At 48.5% G+C, this 18,306-nt stretch overlaps 2 protein-coding genes across 2 annotated transcripts in view; one reads left to right on the forward strand and one right to left on the reverse strand.

Annotated features, from left to right (window-relative positions):
• Nucleotides 1-380: 380 nt before the first annotated feature.
• Nucleotides 381-3,294, reverse strand: COX5B (cytochrome c oxidase subunit 5B). Its single transcript, XM_028740618.2, has 4 exons — nucleotides 3,092-3,294; nucleotides 2,186-2,256; nucleotides 1,122-1,221; nucleotides 381-620 (listed from the first exon to the last, which is right to left on the reverse strand). The coding sequence occupies exons 1-4, from the start codon at nucleotides 3,207-3,209 to the stop codon at nucleotides 511-513; spliced, it is 399 nt and encodes a 132-aa protein (XP_028596451.1). The 5' UTR covers nucleotides 3,210-3,294; the 3' UTR covers nucleotides 381-510.
• A 673-nt stretch (nucleotides 3,295-3,967) lies between these two features.
• The window catches only part of FAM178B (family with sequence similarity 178 member B), a 185,257-nt gene continuing 170,918 nt past the window's right edge, over nucleotides 3,968-18,306 (forward strand). Inside the window, exons 1-5 of the mRNA XM_077930955.1 lie at nucleotides 3,968-7,486; nucleotides 9,436-9,615; nucleotides 10,181-10,702; nucleotides 11,981-12,047; nucleotides 17,073-18,088. Coding sequence (XP_077787081.1) covers nucleotides 10,304-10,702; nucleotides 11,981-12,047; nucleotides 17,073-18,088 — 1,482 coding nt within the window. The 5' untranslated portion in view covers nucleotides 3,968-7,486; nucleotides 9,436-9,615; nucleotides 10,181-10,303. The remainder of the gene's footprint in view (nucleotides 7,487-9,435; nucleotides 9,616-10,180; nucleotides 10,703-11,980; nucleotides 12,048-17,072; nucleotides 18,089-18,306) is intronic.

An 18,306-nucleotide genomic window follows, 5' to 3' on the forward strand; every position in this document is an offset into this window, starting at 1 on the left:
AGGGACACTGACAAGCCAGAGCACATGGAAACGTGGTTTAATTTCCTGCCACAGTGGTACCTATTTATCTACTTGCATTAGTGTGCTATCAAACTGGTTGTAAGTAGTGTCTGTTCAGCTTTAGAATGCTAAAAATTAGAAAGCTCACATATCGAGAGATAAAAGAACTATGGTCGCTGGTAGATTTGTATAGCTGCCCTTTCAAGAGAAGTGACACCCACTTTCCTCCCAGAAGAGCTGTACCTCACTCAAAAAAAGGAGGGAGGAATACCACCACCCTCTTCTGCTCCAGCACAAGAGGAGCTACAGTAAAGAAAAAAAGCTCCAAGGCACACACAGCTAGTTTTAGCAGCTGGGTTAGACCATAAAGAGAGAATTCATTCACACAATGAGTCAAAGACTTTATTAGGTTTCAAGGAATGTGATACATCGTGGGAAAAAACAGCTACGTAGCTCAGCCCTGTATCCAGAAATCATAAATGGAGAGCTCAGCAAAGCTTTGAAGCCAAATCAGGGCAATTGGTAGCCAACCAACTTGTAATGGGCTCCACAGGAGGGGCAGCGCTGGGGATTTCCCTTGTGCAGCCAGAACCAGATCACAGTGCTGTTGTCCTCTTCACCTGCAATGTGTGGGATAAAGTAGATTAGGCAAGATACTGCAGACACATTGGCAAAATGTACATAGGAATGATGACAGGGGGTTGCATCTAGGCAATACAAGTTGATTCAATAAAAGAGCAAGCACAAAGAAAAAGTTGATTAATAAACTAAATCACCAAGAGTGAATTTAATAGCCACTCAAGCTATTACAGAAACTAGGCAGAGGCCATTTATGAGGCTTGTTTTGTTACACTGATCATGTCTAAAGAGTTCAGCTGCATCTGCAGGCAAGCCAACAATTTGCCTTCACAAATTTTGCAGATGTTCCAACTCAAACATGTCACATCTTCAGCCATATTCTTCCTGCCTACACAAAGGAAGTTCAACACAAATGAGATGCTTCCCCCCCCCAGGCAACACTGATTTCACATACAGATAAATGACTGCACAAGAAAGTTCCCTTGAAATGTGAACAAACAGCACTGAGCCAGAAGCTATTTCTGTATTTAAGAGAGACTTACAGATGCAGCCCACAAGCCTCTTGTCTGTAATTGAAGGGACTATGTTGGGGTCTTCCTTTGTTCCAGCATATCGTTTGGGTGGTAGCATGTTGTAAGGATCCTACAAGCAGCAGGAGAGTTGAAGACCACTTTAGAAACCAAAAAAAATTACTGCACATGTTCCCAGTAACTATTTGCCTTTCCCACCCCTGAGGTTTGTGGCAGCAAATCAGCTTGCAGCCGAATGCCCTAGACATCTCCCCCCCCCTCCAGCCAGTTATTCTATTTGTATCATTTTGTCACTAAAATACCTGATTTCCAAGCCAAGATATGAACTCAACCACACCCAGCCCAGCAAACCTGACAGTTTCTCAGATTCAGTTCAAGTACTGTACTATGGAGCAGATAAAAACCAGTCTCTATCTCTCATTTGATGGAAGCACCAGAATGTTATTTATTTATAAAATGTTCTATACTGCTGTATCATAAAGATATATTGCAGTGGTTTACAACATTGTAAAACAATAGAGTAAAATAATAAAAAATCAGATACAAAAGGGAAAAAACTAAAAACGAGCACCTGTAAATTATTGTGGGGGATCTACTCAATTGATTTCCATTTAGCTGAATACTGAATAAAGAGAGAAAATGTTTAGTGGGACAGGCTGTTGCTGCTACCTAATAAATTCATTTTTAAGCCTAAAGTATTCTAAGTGATCCAATTACAGTGGTATCTTGGTTTAAGAACAGCTTAGTTTATTAACAACTTGGCGCTGCAAACCCGGAAGTAGGTGTTTTGGTTTGTGACCTTTGCCTTGGAAGCAGAACATGTTCCGCTTCCTGTTGAGTATGTTCCATTTGTAAACTGAGTCCCCCGCTGCTATGGGAAAGCATGCTTTGGTTAAAGAACACTTCGGTTTAAGAACGGACTTCCGGAACGGATTAAGTTCGTAAACCAAGGTACCACTGTAAAAGTGCCAGTGTTCTGGGGGAAGTTACCAGTTTTTTACCATTTATACTAAAGGAGCACAATCACAACACAGTTTTATCAATAAAGGTCATTTTCCTTGCTTGTTTTTACTCACCAGCCCCTTCTCTAAAGCTTTCATGGTTTTCCTCTCCATTCCTGTAGCCTGTTCTTCATCACTGGGAATACCTAGGATAGAGAACAACAGTGAACTGTTGGGGATGAAAGAGTCTTCCCTATGTCAGGGAAGACACAAAGTATTTGTTTTACTACCAGTGAGCCTCTTGGCATCTGTGCCCCTGGCATTTACCACTTTGTCCAGTCCATGTCAAGTGATCCAATGACTTTTACCATACCATTTTAAATTGCTTTCCGTTTCTGTTTCCTAAAAGTAGTGTAAGAGAAGGCCCTATATCTGTTTTGAGATCCCAAGTTGAAATTTTGCAGGAAGCTCTTTGAAATATTAATACATTTGGAGGGGGGTGCATTTTTAACCATATTGATTTTTAAATCATTTTTTTAAGTATAAATTTTGTAACTTAACTTAGTGTGCCAAATCATATTAAAACCTATGAAGTTCTGAAGAGATTGGTATTTTTAGTTTTGAAACATCTCAGTTCTGGACTGAGCCATGTTTAAGGTTTTTGTGCAGTCCGGCAAATCCCCCCAATATTAAAAACGGAGAGCTGGGACTTTCTCTTCTACTGTATTACTTTTAGGAAACTGAAAACGGAAGCAATATAAAACGGCAAGGTAAAAGTCACTGGGTCCCTTGGCAGGGAGGCGACCCTGGAGAAGAGTGGAGGCTCCTCCCTGTTTCTGCTCTCCTGAAACGTCCCTCCAACGCGGCCCGCATTCCCCTCGCATCTTCCCGCCACGCCCGGGGAGCCCAAGACGGACAGGCCAGGGCGGCCCCTGCCCTCCGCGCAGCCCCCGTGGCAGTCGCGGCCGCGGCGGGGGAAGGGGCTGGCGGCCGAGAGACCCCCAGCAAGGTCCCCCCGCGCCTCCTCCGCCCGCCGCTCACCTCCGGCGCCCATGGAGCGGGCGGCCCCCGTCAGGCGCAGCGGCCCCCGGCCCAGGGGACTCCGGCCCGCGCTGAGGCCTCGCAGGGCCCCGCACACCCGCAGTAACCTTGACGCCATGGCAACCCTCAGAGCAGAGCGGGAGAGAGGCGCAGAGAGGCAACCTCCCAACAGGATCTCTTCCGCTTCCTGCCCTTCACTTCGCCGCCTAAGACGCCCGCCCACCTAGTTCCGGTGTTAAAAATAAAACAAAGCCCCCATTGGTCGTGACCCCCTGTGGGCGGGCCCAGGGCAGCAGCGCCCTCGCGAGAATGGCCGGGCGGGAGAAAGCGCCGGGCCGAAGAGGCCGCGGGCGGGAGCTGCCATCTTGAAGCCAGAGGCCGTTCCTTGGGAGTGGTCAGCCCGGCCGTAGCAGAGCGCGGCTTGCTCCCCGGGAAGCTCCAGCTGCTCTCCCAAACAAAATGCCCAGCAGCCCAGATGGGAGGGGAGTCCAACACGTGTGAGGAGATCACAGCCCGAGTCTTGACACGCCTTCATTTCTGACAGGCTCACATAGGGCTGCCGTGCGTCCCGACTTTCCCGGACAAAAAGTGATGTCAAGGGCGGGGTTTACGTCCTGGATCTTAGACAAATCAGTCGACAAATCGCGGTGTTTTGTGGCGTTTTTGTATAGAGAAGAAGAAAAGCTCAACAATGTTGGGGTCTTCCTTAAAAAAGCTCCACAACAACTTTTTTCGGGGGTGCAGGTTTTTACTTTTTGAAACATGGCACCCCTCTGCTCACACCAAAGACGCATTTTTCCTTGAGCCCCACACGCCATGTGAGGAGGTTCCCCATCCTGCGCTGGGCGGAGGTAAACCCAGCCAGCCTCCCTCCCTTCCCTCTGACAGAGCCTGGCGCCCCAGCACAGCACTCCGCCCCAGGCAGGGCAGCTGCTCCCGGACTCTGGCCTTGGGCTTCTGCCTCTGCCTCAGTGTCCCCCTTCCTTCCATGGGGCACGTGGGGCAACACATCAGAAATGCCTGCGTGGTTTGGGTGCCTCTGTGTCCGCGTGGCGTGTGAGCGCGTTTACTGGCCTCGCACCGGATTTCTGGCCTGTTTCCAAACATGCTGTGGCTGTCCCTCTGGTTGACTGTTTTTGTATTTCTGTTTTAAAATATATTTCCCCTCTATGCCTGGGCTGAATATAAGAGGAAACACCTAGAATTTCACCATGTCTGTTAGATAATTGCTGCAATTCAGGATTATATATGCCAGCCTTCTTAGGGTCCCCAGCATGGTGCCTGTGGGCAGCAGTGTACCTACCAGTATCTCTTACAGCACCTGTGAAAGGTCTCAGTAAATATCCCCTCACAAATCCAAAATGTATGAAAGACTTTTGCTCTTCCTGCTCAGTTCTTGTTACATTGAACTCTCACCACTCCAAACATGTCCACTTTGCAGTGGGTGACAGGAGTGGATGCCCACTTTCTCTTCTGAACAAAGGGGAGGTGCACAGGGCTTCTCTTTCAGAGCAAGTGAAGTGGGGGGGGGGGTGGCAGGTGTAGTTCCCTTTCTCTCTCACTGGTGAGGGTGGCTGATGCAGGGGCATGCCTGCAACATTTTGTGCACCAATTTCTCTGCTCTTTAAGATGTGGCAGCCATTCTGTGTTATGCAGCACTCCAGTCCTGGCACCCACTTTGTGACTGGCATCCACAGCACTCTCTCAAAATCCCATGTGCTCACTGCTATTCAGGACAACTTGCAAGTAAAACATTAGAAATGCAATGAAATGACATCAAAGTAATAGAAGATGAAGAAAGGTTCAACAAATAAAGCAAATACATTAGGTAGGAAATTATTTATTTGGTAAAACAAAGGAATAGGTAAAGGTAAAGGGGACCATTAGGTCCAGTCGTGGCTGACTCTGGGGTTGCGGCGCTCATCTCGCTTTCTTGGCCGAGGGAGCCGGCGTACAGCTTCCAGGTCATGTGGCCAGCATGACTAAGCCGCTTCTGGCGAACCAGAGCAGCGCTTGGAAACACCGTTTACCTTCCCGCTGGAGCGGTTCCTATTTATCTACTTGCACTTTGACGTGCTTTCGAACTGCTAGGTGGGCAGGAGCAGGGACCGAGCAACGGGAGCTCACCCCGTTGCGGGGATTCCAACCGCCAACCTTCTGATCGGCAAGCCCTAGGCTCTGTGGTTTAACCTACAGCTTGAATTAAAAAAAACCTCTTTACCATCTGATGAAAGAACAAGTGAGGGAGCCAGTTAAGCTTTCTAGGACCAATAATTCCATTATATTTGCTGCAGAAACCCTTCCATATCAACCTGCCCTTACTCTAAGATCAGCAACTGAGGCCCTCCTGGAGGCCCATCCTCAGTATCAGATACCTGGTGTGCTCTCCTGGGCCCAACTCTATATAGTTTTAGGTGGCTAGTTAAGATGCTTCTTTTTGATGGGCACTTAAGGAGAAAAGCTGCAACTACTGCATTAGCAATGATTTGTTGTTGTTGTTTATTAAATTTCTATATCGTCCTTCCTCTGAAGATCACAGGGTGTTTTACAGTATAAAAACACAAAAATACCATAATGACAAACAAAAACAATAACTCCAAACCCACAGTTTAAAAGGCCAAAGATTGTTTAATTTGCCAAAGGCCTGGGAGAAGAGAAATGTTTTTGCCCCTCCAGGAAAGGCTCACTCTCATGTTGCAATTCTCTGGATCTCGTGGAGGAGGTGCACGAAGAAGGGCCTCAGATGATGGTTGCAGAGTCCAGGTAGCTTCGTAGGGGAAAGATGACCCTTGAGGTACTGCTGTTTAACACTTTATTGGGACAAAAAACAGCACTTTGAATTGGGCTCGGAAACTAATTGGCAGCCACTGCAGTTGGATCAGTGTTGTCTGCTCAAACCGTCTTGCCCCAGTGAGCAACCAGGGCCCCAAATTCTGCACCAGTTGAAGTTTCCCAGGTGTCTTCAGAGGTAGCCCAATGTAAAACATTGCAGTTATTTAACCCAGAGGCTACTAGAGCATAGATAACAGAAATTAGGCCATCCCTGTCCTTTGATGTCGTTACATGTTTTTAAAGGCTTGTGTCATTTTGTGGGTTTTTATGGATTTGCCTGTTGGAAACAATCCTGTGCTCTTTCAGATGCCATTCCAATAATAATTTGTACATTTTAGATAATATTTTAAATCTATTATTTAATAACTCCAATTCAAATTTGATTTTGTATATCCAAATCCATTTTTTCTTTTTATCCTCTTTAAACATTTTGTTGACTTGAAGATAATGCAACCAATCATTCACCAAATCTTTTACATCTTCATATGGTTTTAGCTTCCATTGGTTCTCCATCTCTGTTACTAATTGCTCATAGGTGGCCCAATTTTTACCCATGTTTATCTTATTTACACTCATTGCCTCAAGAGGCGAAAGCCATCATGGTGTCTTGCATTGTAATAGATTTTTATATCTGTCCCACACCTCATACAATGACTTTTGAAATACAGTCATACCTCATGTTACGTTTGCTTCAGGTTGAGCGTTTTCAGGTTGCGTCCCGCGGCGACCCAGGAAGTACCGGAAAGGGTTACTTCCGGGTTTCGCCACTCGCGTATGCACAGACGCGCAAAATGACGTCACGCGCAGAAGCAGTGAATCGCGACCCGCGCACTCGCAGGTTGCATTCTGCTCATGTTGCAAACGGGGCTCCGGAATGGATCCCGTTCGCAATCCGAGGCACCACTGTATGTGGTTTCCAAATCCTTTATGAACTTTTACTTTATCATACCAAAGATATGCGTGCTATCTGAATCTGTTGCCAAATCCTTCCAGATCCAAAAGGTCTCTTTTCTCCAACATCCAATCCCTTAACCGACAAAGGCATGATGCTTGCTTTTCTCACTCAGCAAGAAAGCAGCCACAGAAGGACGTGCATCTCCACTGGATGCCCCACGGACTGCGGCTTGATGCACCCCCACCCCCTCCCACGCAAACCACGCAGTGTTTTAGCAGGTGGAGGTGGCATCTTGGAGCCGCATCTCATGAATCCGCTCCAGGCAATTTAAAGCACCCCTTCCTGCAACGGAAAGAATCCTGGGAACTATGGTCTACCCCTCAGGGCCTACAATGCGCAGTACCCTTAAACCACAGTTCCCCGCATTCCGGAGGGGTGGGGTGCCTGTAAGCTTAGGATCGGGCTGCGCGCGCGGAAAGGACCCCTTCTCCCTCCCGAGCCCTCGAGGCGACCACGTGGCTGGCTTGGGATCCCCGCTTGCTGATTGGCTGTCCTTGGCTGGCGCCCCGGGCGACCGAGGGATGGAGCGTTCGGGCTGATTTTTGAATCGGGCTGAAGCAGGTGGGAGTTGGGCGGCGGCAGAAGCGGCCGGAGGAGTTTTTTCGCAGGTAGAGAGCGGGGTGCAGCCTCCCTCCGAGTGCAGCCCCTTCCCAGTTCTCGGGGTCCTTTTCCTCCCCTCTTTTTCGAGGTCTTCGTTCTTGCATCCTTCGCTGGGATCAACCTTCCTCTCCCACGCCTGCCTCCCAAGGCGGTGCAGTTCCCACGGTCAAGCTGCGGCAAAGCAAAACGCCGCTATCGCAAGGTGGCCTCATCCCTGAATGCCCGCTGCCTTCCAGGGTTGCGATGCATTGGCAACGACCTGCCTGCTTGTAATATCAAAGTACTTGGTGAGGTGCAGAAAAGGTGCAAAGATACTGGATCTTGCATGCTGTGGCCTCTAAGTACCACCACCACCTCCTCCTCCTCTTCCTGCTGCTGCTGCTGCTTTGTGCTAGATGCCACTGCTTTTAGCCACGATTCTGAGTTAGCCCCTATAGTAACCCTCTTCCTACCTATAGTTACTCAGAGCATGATATATCACACACATAAAATATCAACACACATATGTTGTTCTCTTCCAGTGGTTCCCAAAATGAGTGGTAGTGCCCCCTGGAGGATTTACCTTGGGGGAGCTAAGAGGCAAGGGGGACCATGGGCGGGTGCTGGAGGTGTAAAGGACCACCAGACTTTGAAAAACTGGTATCTGTGGATCAAGTTCATCCCTTTTGTCAACTTAATTAAACTGAATAGTTTGAACAAATGTGCAATTAATTGCTACTGGTTTGAATTCTATTGTGTTACCTTCCTTGGTGGGTTGTGCAAATTGTTGTTCCAAAAATGCTTGTTCTAGAACAGGGTGGCAGGAGCACTGGGGATGAGTTTATGGAACTAAGGGCATGATGGCTCAAAAAAGTTTTGTAACCACTGTTCTAGTCCTACACCAGCAAGTTATCATCTGAAAGCTGTTTTCACATATTTGTTCCTTAATAAATCTTTAAAAATTTGCGAACTTGCCTGATCTGTCACTGCCTGGCTCCAATGGTGGGTGGATTCTCAAGGACCCCAGAAATGAATGCTTTGGAACAGTAGGGCTCTGACCTTGCTGAGAGATGCTGGAGCCACATTTTAAGCTGTCAGTACAAAATCCTACAGCGGTGCAGAGTGAAAGACCTTGGGACTTTTTAAGAGCAACAAGCAATTGTTGCTGCTTCTTGCGTGTAGATAAGACTCACAGACTCAACTTTCAAAAAGCGGAGGCTGTGTGCGGCAAAATAACCGCCCTATGGTAACTTTTTTCTTCTCGCATTGCCATGATCATTTTTTGATGGAAGGCTTTGCAATGAGGTGGTGGAGGCTTTCAGCCCTGCTGCCACTGTATTCTGGTCATTCAAGTCTAATGCACATGAGTGAGAAGCAGGCCCCCTCCAGACTGGCGTTCTGCCACAGTGTGTTCTGAAAGTCCTTGTGTGCTGCTGCTTCCTGTAATGCAACTGTCACAGAATCGTATAATGGTAGAGTGGGAAGGAGCCCAAAGGGTTAGCTAGTCCAACCCCTGCAATGCAGGTTCCTGGAGTTAGTCCTCAGCCCCTCCAGACAGGTGTTTCATTGAGGTGTATTCTGCAGCGTGTTCTTGCTGACATGATCACAGTACATTAGTGATGGATTTATTCTGCAATGTTTCCTTAGTGCTGCCACATTACTGCTGCTGAGAGAGGCTATAGTGCAACATAAGTGGGACAGCCCACCCCCAACATTTGGGTTATGAAAAGTTAAGGGATTTCAGCAGAAACTTAAAGGACATGCACTGATTGGAAACAAGCAGGATGTCCGCCCCCAAACTTTGCAGACACAAATAGTATTGAAAGTGGGATCACGTATGACTGTCCCAATAGCATCATGAGCACAAAGCAGCATGAATGAGCAATAAAATGACCTCTGGAGATGCCTGCAATGAGGAATAGTCTATTCTGTCTTCCTGAGTGATTCACAAGAGCGAAAACTTTTATTTGTGCTGTAGGTACAAGAATAAAACAAGACGCCCACATTGGGGTGGGGAAGCCTGTAGGCCTCCAGATTGGCTGGACTGCCGTTCTCATCACCCCTGACCCCTGGCCATGCTGGCTGTTGCTCCTGGGATTCATCTGGCGTGTTGGGAGTTTGGGTGCAACTCAGCTTGGAGGAGTTAAGACAAGAGAGGGTAGGCACCCACATTCCTGTACTATCCCTGCCCCTTTCACCTATCAGCTGACTTCTCTATCTCCTTCTTGCTTAGACTGACATGTCTTGGGTTGCATCCTGTTTACCACTTCCTCCTCAGGCTTCTATCTCAGACTTCAAGATGAGAAGTCATCTTTAACTCTTCTATGAGAGAACAAAGGAGCAAGCGTGGCTTTCTTGTTCTTCTCTGGACTAGCTGGATAGAAGTTTCTAGTTCTAGTTTCAGTTATGTATTTCCTGCAATAAACAACTTTACTATTTTCTTCTCTGCAAGCATTTATCTCTGCGTGATTGTGACAGGCAATGTCTCTTCTCTAACCAAGGTTTCACTGGATACCGAAAGGGTTTCAATAAGTCATTCACCAAGTTATCCCAATCAATAGTATTGTTAATGAGTGGCAAAAAATGCTTTAATAAATAAAATAAAGTAGCTTAAGCACCAGACAGATGATGACTGCAATAAGCCACCAAATTGGGGGTGGGGTGGGATCTATTCTTTGTAGCAAGAAGATAAATATTGTTTGCCTCCCTTTCCCTCACTCCAGGTGGCTGGAGGCCTTCCAGAAAGCAGGAGATAAGGCTGCTTTCCCCAGCTGCTGAACTCATTCCTTTAAGAAACTCCAGAGAGCAGGCAGAACAAGCTGGAGGAGACATCAGCAGAGTTAGCCATGAAGAAGGCAGGGAAGCAAAGCCCTGGAGGCTCCTCTTCATCCAGTGACCCGCAGGGGACATCCAGGGATGCATCAGAGCAGATGTGCCCTAACCCACCTTCCCAGGAGGACACCGTCAGAGTCACTTCACTTCCCCACCCAAAACAGCCATCCTACAGCATGGAGCTGTTTAACCCCAACCCCTGGCAGGACCTTCGGTGGTACCAGATCCCCTTGTCATCTTCAAGGAGGCCCAAAGCAGGCCTCTTCAGCTTTACATTCCAGTCCAGCCTGGAGGAGTACCAGCAGCTCCGGAGGTCCAAGAATCTGAAAATCGGCCGGCCCTTCTCCATGCCGCCTCCTTCTTCTGCTCCCTTGATGCTCACTGATGGCTCCCAGGAAGCACCACACAAGAGGGTGAGTAATCCCTGGCCAAACGCGAAGCTAGAATTTGGGGCTTGGGAGGGAGGCGTGTGCTCATGGATTGACTCCTGGGGCTGGCGTGTACTGTTGCCTTTGTTGTCAGTCCAAATAGATATATGTGCAAATAAGTATTATTTTTAGAGTGTCCGAAAGGCACATGTCCTGCCCTTAGGCTTAGACTCTGAGAGGGCAGAAGACCGTCTTGCCCAATGCCTCTTGGAAGCCTCCGGCAAGAGTCTCTCCCATCCCTGCCAAGGGAAGAGGCACTGCTCAGTGGCAGACGGTCCCAGCTTCAGTCCTTAGTATCTGCAGGTAAGGCTGGGAACCTTCCTTGTTTATAATGCTAGAAAACCTCTGCCAGTCAGTGTGGACAATACCAAGCTTGTTACTGAGCAGATGGACCAAGGATCCAACCCTGTGGAAGGCAGCTTTCCATGTAGAGAAATGGTAGAGGGGGAGGGATCCGTTTGGCAATGCTAGGATGCAGAGAGTCCATCCTGCTGGAACCGCAATGTTCTTTACTTGCTGGTGGTCTTGCTGTGATGGAGGTGAAGGGGCTACCCAGCAGCTTGCGATAGGAGCCAGTCCTTCTTCGGCTTGTGATAGGAGCCAGCCATTTCCCTTCCCCAGCTCTCTGCAGCTACGTGGCAACAGCAACTAATAGTCGCAGCAGAGGTCTTTCTGGAGAGTGTGGGGAGGAGAAAGCAAACTCCCTGCAGCTGTTGCGGTTGCCTAGATGGGATCAGGCTGCTCTTTCCCTAGATGTTTTCCTTGGGAGGGAGACCTCCCAAGAACCCTTGGTCATCCTCGGCTGGTAGATACCTCGAGTTACAAACGCCTCAGGTTACAAACTCCGCTAACCTGGAAGAGTTACCTCAAGTTGAGAACTTTGCCCCAGGATGAGAACGGAAATTGTGTGTCGGTGGCGCAGCAGCAGCTAGAGGCCCCATTAGCGAAAGTACGCCTCTGGTTAAGAACAGTTTCAGGTTAAGAATGGACCTCTGGAACGAATTAAGTTCGTAACTAGAGGTACCGCTGTACATCGTGCCACAAATGTCCCAGTACAAATTCTAATTCCCAAGCACCCTGCATTACCATGAGATCTCTGTAAGCATGAATGGGGTCCTATCAGTTTTGTCCCCAGCACAGACAGCCAAACTGCACACACAAGACAGTAGTGCAAAAGCCACAGAAAGCGCTGATGAAGTTGCTGCAGAGAGGCTTCCTTTGGATAATGACACACCTTGAACGGATGTCCCTTTTGTCCTACAGCAAGACGGCCGCAGGCGCTCAAGAGCTGGTGAAGCCAAACGTGGCAAATCCCTCTCCTATATCAAAGGTAATATTTTAAAACAGGGGTGGGCAAGACTTAAGGCTTGTTGGATCTACGCTTCACTTTTCGCTAGAGCCCTGAGATTTATCAAGGAGAACCAGGTGCAAAAGGCACCCAGTTTGAATGAAAGAGCAGGGAGCCTCTGAGCTGAGAGGTAGGTCTTCAGGACTGGGAATGAACTGAGCTCACACAGTCCTCCCCCCCCCCCCCCATTAGCTCTTTACATTTCAGCAGCCTGATTTAAGTTGGATTTCTTTTTCATTGCCCCTGAGTCATGTTGATCTGCTGCAAATCATTCGGAGATCCACCATTATATTTTGATCTACCTTCTTCCCACCCTTGATCCAAAATGTCAGCAGTGACTTTGGCAGTGCAAAGGGATTGCTTCTGGCAGGGGAATCCCCTAAGTTCCTGCTTCAAAGACAGCTCTGCTTTGCTGGACCTTACACCAGGGCAATTAATGGATACCCTTTGCTTTTCCAGAGGCAATGCTAAAAGCACAACAATGGCCGTAGTTGGCCATCCTTTTGCTGTCAGTGTGATGAAGGAGGGTTTAGGGATTCTCACAAATGGTTGGTGGCAGGGGAGTTCACCTGGGTGGTTCTTCAGTGCTCTGGCCCCTCAGTCAGACTAGGCTTGGTGGATCAAGGGTTCCCCCCAACAGGCCAGCTAGGAAACACTGTCTTATGAAACCATCCAATCCATGTCAGCTCCTCATTCTGGGGTTGCTTCCAGATTTGCTTTCACAGAATTTCTGCAGAGGTTTATGCTATCACCACCAAGTGGCTCATGAATGTGTATTTAGCACTTGCTATTTATTGCAATGTTCTTGCCTTTTTTGTAGGATCTCAGCTAAAGCATCCATGGCAGATGGCCATCCAATCTCTGCTGTGGGTTGTGATCCCATGGAGATAGTTGAAAGGGAGGAGTGGATCATACGTCTGATAAATGCAGGCGTAACTCAATTTCTTTCTCAAAATGTAATGCCCCAACAATTCAAAAAGTGTTTTGCATTGGCTTTAAAAATAAATCCAGCCAGCAGAAAAAGATCCATATCCAGTCTGGCAGTCCCAGGCTCTGTTGAAAGGGAAAGTTTTGATGCACAATGTAAGGCCAGGGTAATGCAGTGGTTATACTGTTGGACTAGGAGCTGGGAGACCAGGGTTCAAATCCCCACTCAGCTATTATGCTTGCTGAGTGACCCTGGGACAGTCACTGTCTCTTAGCCTGACCTACCTCACAGGTTTGTTGTGAGAATACAGATGAGGAGGGGGAAAGCCATGTCTGCCACCTTGAGCTCCTTACAGGGAAATGTGAGATGTAAATAAAATTAAATTAAATGTGTTGAAGAGCCATGAAGCTGTGAGTCCCACCACAGATAAAGCCCTCATCTGAGCAGCCTCTGGTTGTACTTTGGATGGCAAGGACACCCCAAGCAGGTCCTTCTCCTTTCCTAAGACATTCTAAGCAAGGTGGGAGGAGGCGCTCACTCCGTTATCCTTGACTGCACCAACTGCCCCTAATCCTGGGGGTCCTCACCTTACTCGTCTTTCATTCTCAGCCCCCACCCATAATATGGAGGGTAGTATTTATTTTAGGACATAAGAAAAGCCCTGCTGGACCAGACCAAAGGCCTGTCTTGTCTGTCTTGTCTTCCCTTCTGCTTCACACAATGGACAACCTGATGCCTGTGAGAAGCCTGCCAGCAGGACCTGGGGCAGCAGGGCTCTCCTGATCTTGGTGCCCTTTGAGAGATTTATCTCCCTGCGGCGTTTGCCTAATCTCCTTTTAGAGCTGTCCATGCTGGGGGCCTGCAGTTCCTTACCCATAGATTTGAGGATTACAGTGGTAAAATTTGTAATCTCAAGCACTTTCTATGCTAAACCACATCCTCTTGGAATGCAGTCTACAGAATCAAACCACATCCTCTTGGAACGCAGCCTACAGAATAGTGATATTTAAAGCACGTGAAACTGGTAGTGCAGCTGTTTTGATGTGGTCAACAGTGGGCCCCTTCAAATGTCCTTTATATTGTCCATTCACAATAAAATTATTTGTGCTCAAGATGGTATTGGGACAATTATATGCAATCCCATGTTCAAGTTTTGGGGGCAGACATAGCGACATTTTTCCACCTTTGCCCCATCAAGCAGTTGGTCCCTTACCTTTCCCGCCCTGACCTGGCCACAGTGATCCATGCGATGGTCACCTCCAGGCTTGACTACTGTAATTCGCTCTATGTGGGGCTGCCCTTGAAGCTGTCCCAGAAACTCCAGCGGGAGCAGAATGCTGCAGCGAGGCTCCTCACGGGGTCTCTGCCATGGGAGCATATTCACCCAGTGCTTTTCCAGCTGCACTGGCTCCCGGTGGAGTATAGGGTCAGATTTAAGGTGTTGATTTTGACCTTTAAAGCCTAGGACCCTCATACCTACGGGACCGCCTCTCCCGGTATGCCCCACGGAGAGCCTCAAGGTCCATAAATAGCAACACCCTAGAGGTCCCGGGCCCTAAGGAAGTCAGATTAGCCTCAACCAGAGCCAGGGCCTTCTCAACACTGGCTCGGCCTGGTAGAACGCTCTGTCTCATGAGACCAGGGCCCTGCAGGATCTGATTTCTTTCTGCAGGGCCTGTAAGACTGAGTTCATAGAATCATAGAATCATAGAGTTGGAATAGACCACAAGGGCCATCGAGTCCAACCCCCTGCCAAGCAGGAAACACCATCAGAGCACTCCTGACATATGGTTGTCAAGCCTCTGCCTAAAGACCTCTAAAGAAGGAGACTCCACCACACTCCTTGGCAGCAAATTCCACTGTTGAACAGCTCTTACTGTCAGGAAGTTCTTCCTAATGTTTAGGTGGAATCTTCTTTCTTGTAGTTTGGATCTATTGCTCCGTGTCCGCTTCTCTGGAGCAGCAGAAAACAACCTTTCTCCCTCCTCTATATGACATCCTTTTATATATTTGAACATGGCTATCATATCACCCCTTAACCTCCTCTTCTCCAGGCTAAACATGCCCAGCTCCCTTAGCCGTTCCTCATAAGGCATCATTTCCAGGCCTTTGACCATTTTGGTTGCCCTCCTCTGGACACGTTCCAGTTTGTCAGTGTCCTTCTTGAACTGTGGTGCCCAGAACTGGACACAGTACTCCAGGTGAGGTCTGACCAGAGCAGAATACAGTGGCACTATTACTTCCCTTGATCTAGATGCTATACTCCTATTGATGCAGCCCAGAATTGCATTGGATTTTTTAGCTGCTGCGTCACACTGTTGGCTCATGTCAAGTTTGTGGTCAACCAAGACTCCTAGATCCTTTTCACGTGTACTGCTCTCAAGCCAGGTGTCACCCATCTTGTATTTGTGCCTCTCATTTTTTTTGCCCAAGTGCAATACTTTACATTTCTCCCTGTTAAAGTTCATCTTGTTTGTTTTGGCCCAGTTCTCTAATCTGTCAAGGTCGTTTTGAAGTGTGATCCTGTCCTCTGGGGTGTTAGCCACCCCTCCCAGTTTGGTGTCATCTGCAAATTTGATCAGGATGCCTTTGAGTCCATCATCCAAGTCGTTGATAAAGATGTTGAATAAGACCGGGCCCAAGACAGAACCCTGTGGCACCCCACTAGTCACTCTTCTCCAGGATGAGTTGTTCCGCCTGGCCTTTGGCTTGGAGCCAATTTGATTCCCTCCCTCTCTTTCTTTTTCCTTTCACCTCCTGTGAAGAGGCTGCATCCTAATGTTTTAATGTTGTATTTTAATCTTTTTAAAATTGTATTTTAATCAACTTGTTTTTATTATTGGTTGTTAGCCGCCCTGAGCCCGGTCTTGGCTGGGGAGGGCGGGGTATAAATATAAATTTATTATTATTATTATTTGTTTCCAGTCAGTGCACCCCCCCCCCCCCGTTGGTAATAATGCAATAGGATTGGGGAAGGCTGGCAGAATGGAGTAGAGTGATATGTGTGGACGGTTCAGGATGAATCCACCAGTCATGCACTGTTATTGCATCAAGCACATGTTGCAGAATAAGCCCACCAGTCTGGTTTGCGAAGTAAACGTCTGCATGGCAGTGGAGGGAAGCAACGCCAAGGGAAACACTTATCTTCTTGGACTGCAGGAGTCAGCAGAGGGCGCTTTCCCCTTGAAAATGGTACTTAATCCCAGGAGTTTTTCACTAAATGAAAGTTGTATTTTTCACAGGTCAGAAAGCCCCTTCTCTCAAAAGATGCGCCTGCCCTTAGAAGCACCAGTCTAGTGGAACGATATAGTAGCATTTCTGAAACTTCTTACAACTGGTCTCCATCAGTACAAATGTGTATAGGTCTGAAGCCGAAACAACTTAGTTAAGGGGTTGGATCTTGACTCAGGAGCGCTGAATATTCCAGCTAAACATTAGGAAGAACTTTCTGACGCTAAGAGCTGTTTGACTGTGAATCAGGCTTCCTCTAAAGGTGGTGGACTCTCCTTCCTTGGAAGTTTTTTAACAGTTTGAATGGCCGTCTGTCAGGGATTCTTGAGCTGCGATTCCTGCATTGCAAAGGGTTGGACTAGATGACCCCTGGGGTCTCTTGCATCTCTACAGTTCTGTTTCTAATCTTTAGGAAGGTTCTTTGAGACCTTCACTTAACAGGTGGGGTCTGTTTGCATCCTGGGCTTATGCAAACCCCTCAAGGTCCTGTGTCAGCATTAACCCAACGTCTACCAGAGCCTTGCCTTGTGAAGGGGCAAGGAACTTAGCAGGGCACAGAAGTCCTGCCCTTTGGCCACAGAAATCTTATCCATCCACTCCTCCGGTGGCTTCTGACTTCTTATCTGACACTGTCCAGGCACTTCCAGTTATATATTTGCAGCCTTTAGGGCCAGATTCTATACACACACACCAAAATAAACGCGAAATTCTTAGAAAGTTGAATTCTGTGCTCAGTCCTCCCTGCCCATTGCGCCTTTTGTTTGTTTGTTCCCCTGTGGCATTGTAGCATGCTAATTGCCAGAGCATTAACTCCTCTCTCTCTCTCTCTTTCTCCCTGTCTTCGGCAGAGCCCCAGGCCGCTTTGCGGCAGATGCAAAAAAGGTCCCAGAAATGCAGGTCATCAGCAGCCCGCTTTTTGTCCAAGAGAGACACAGGCTTCTTGGGAGCTCCCAGCCAGGGACAGAAGAAGGGGCCTGGGGGCAGCTGCAGCAACAATGTGGGGCAGCAAGGCCTCTCTTTGTATGAGCACGGCCTCCCTAATTTGTTTCCCTCTGCACATCCCCTGGAAGAGGCATCCCACAGCAGCCACAGCTCCAGCCTGTGGGGCAACCCAGACTCTCCGCTGGAGGAAGATCAAGAGGACGCCATGTTCCCTCCAGACTGGTCCCCACCCCGGATTGAATTCCTGTACAATGACGAACTGCTGCCCTTGAGCCCTGCCCCAGACCCCGCATCTGAGTACCAAAGCTCGGAGGAGATGCCTGATATCACCCAAGAGCCTGCTGAGCTGCACATGATGGAGTCCACACCCAAGGCCTCTTCCCCCGCTGGGGACCACCCACAGTTCCTAGAAGAGCCTGTGGTCCTGCAGCCAAAGAATGCAACTCTTCAGGAGGCAGAGAGAGTTGGTCCCGTGCTCCCCATGGCCAGTGTCTTTCACATGGCAAGTGAGCAGCTGGAAGGAGCCCCGCTTGAGGGCCAAACCCAGACAAGCACCCAGAGGGCCTTAGAGCTGGAGTCTCCTTTCTTACCCTCTCCTAGCCATCCATTGGCCACACCACCTGCCACCTACCTTAGAAGCAGTGCCTCGACATCCTCCAGTGAGCTTGCTGGGGACCCAGTGAGGCTGCCCTACGATTCAGACCAAGAGGAAGACCCAGGCCCAGAGCATCCCTCTTTTCCCACCCCTGCCCATTTCCCGACGACATCCTCCAGCATCTCAGCCTCCCCAGATGAGCTTTCAGGTGACCCAAGGAGACTGGCTGTAGGCTCAGACATGGATGAAGACACTGATGACCTTGTGTCTCTTGGAGACCTCCTGCAGATGAGCAGTTCAGATCCGGGCTCTGAGGACCTTTACACAGTAGGTAACACTCTGTGGACTAGAGGTTTGGAACAGTGGCGTAGCGTGGGGGGTGCAGGGGGGGTCGGCCGCACCGGGCGCAACATCTGGGGTTAGGGCAAATCCATGGGTTAGGGGGCGCAAATTACTTGCCTTGCCCCGGGTGCTGACAACCCACGCTACGCCGCTGGTTTGGAATGTAATGGCATAGAGTTGGCTTAGTTTGGTTCAGTAGCCCA

Source organism: Podarcis muralis, chromosome 7 (genome assembly GCF_964188315.1).
Source record: "Podarcis muralis chromosome 7, rPodMur119.hap1.1, whole genome shotgun sequence".
In the NCBI taxonomy this organism is placed as follows: Eukaryota; Metazoa; Chordata; class Lepidosauria; order Squamata; family Lacertidae; genus Podarcis; species Podarcis muralis.

Bases quoted from the DNA above. Each gene is read 5' to 3' on its own strand.
- COX5B (XM_028740618.2), bottom strand. From the start codon at position 3,209: ATGGCGTCAAGGTTACTGCGGGTGTGCGGGGCCCTGCGAGGCCTCAGC. The intron at 1,222-2,185 runs GTGAGTAAAAAC...TGCTGCTTGTAG, and splicing joins AAGCTTTAGAGAAGGGGCTG to GATCCTTACAACATGCTACC. The intron at 621-1,121 runs GTAAGTCTCTCT...CACACATTGCAG, and splicing joins GAGGCTTGTGGGCTGCATCT to GTGAAGAGGACAACAGCACT.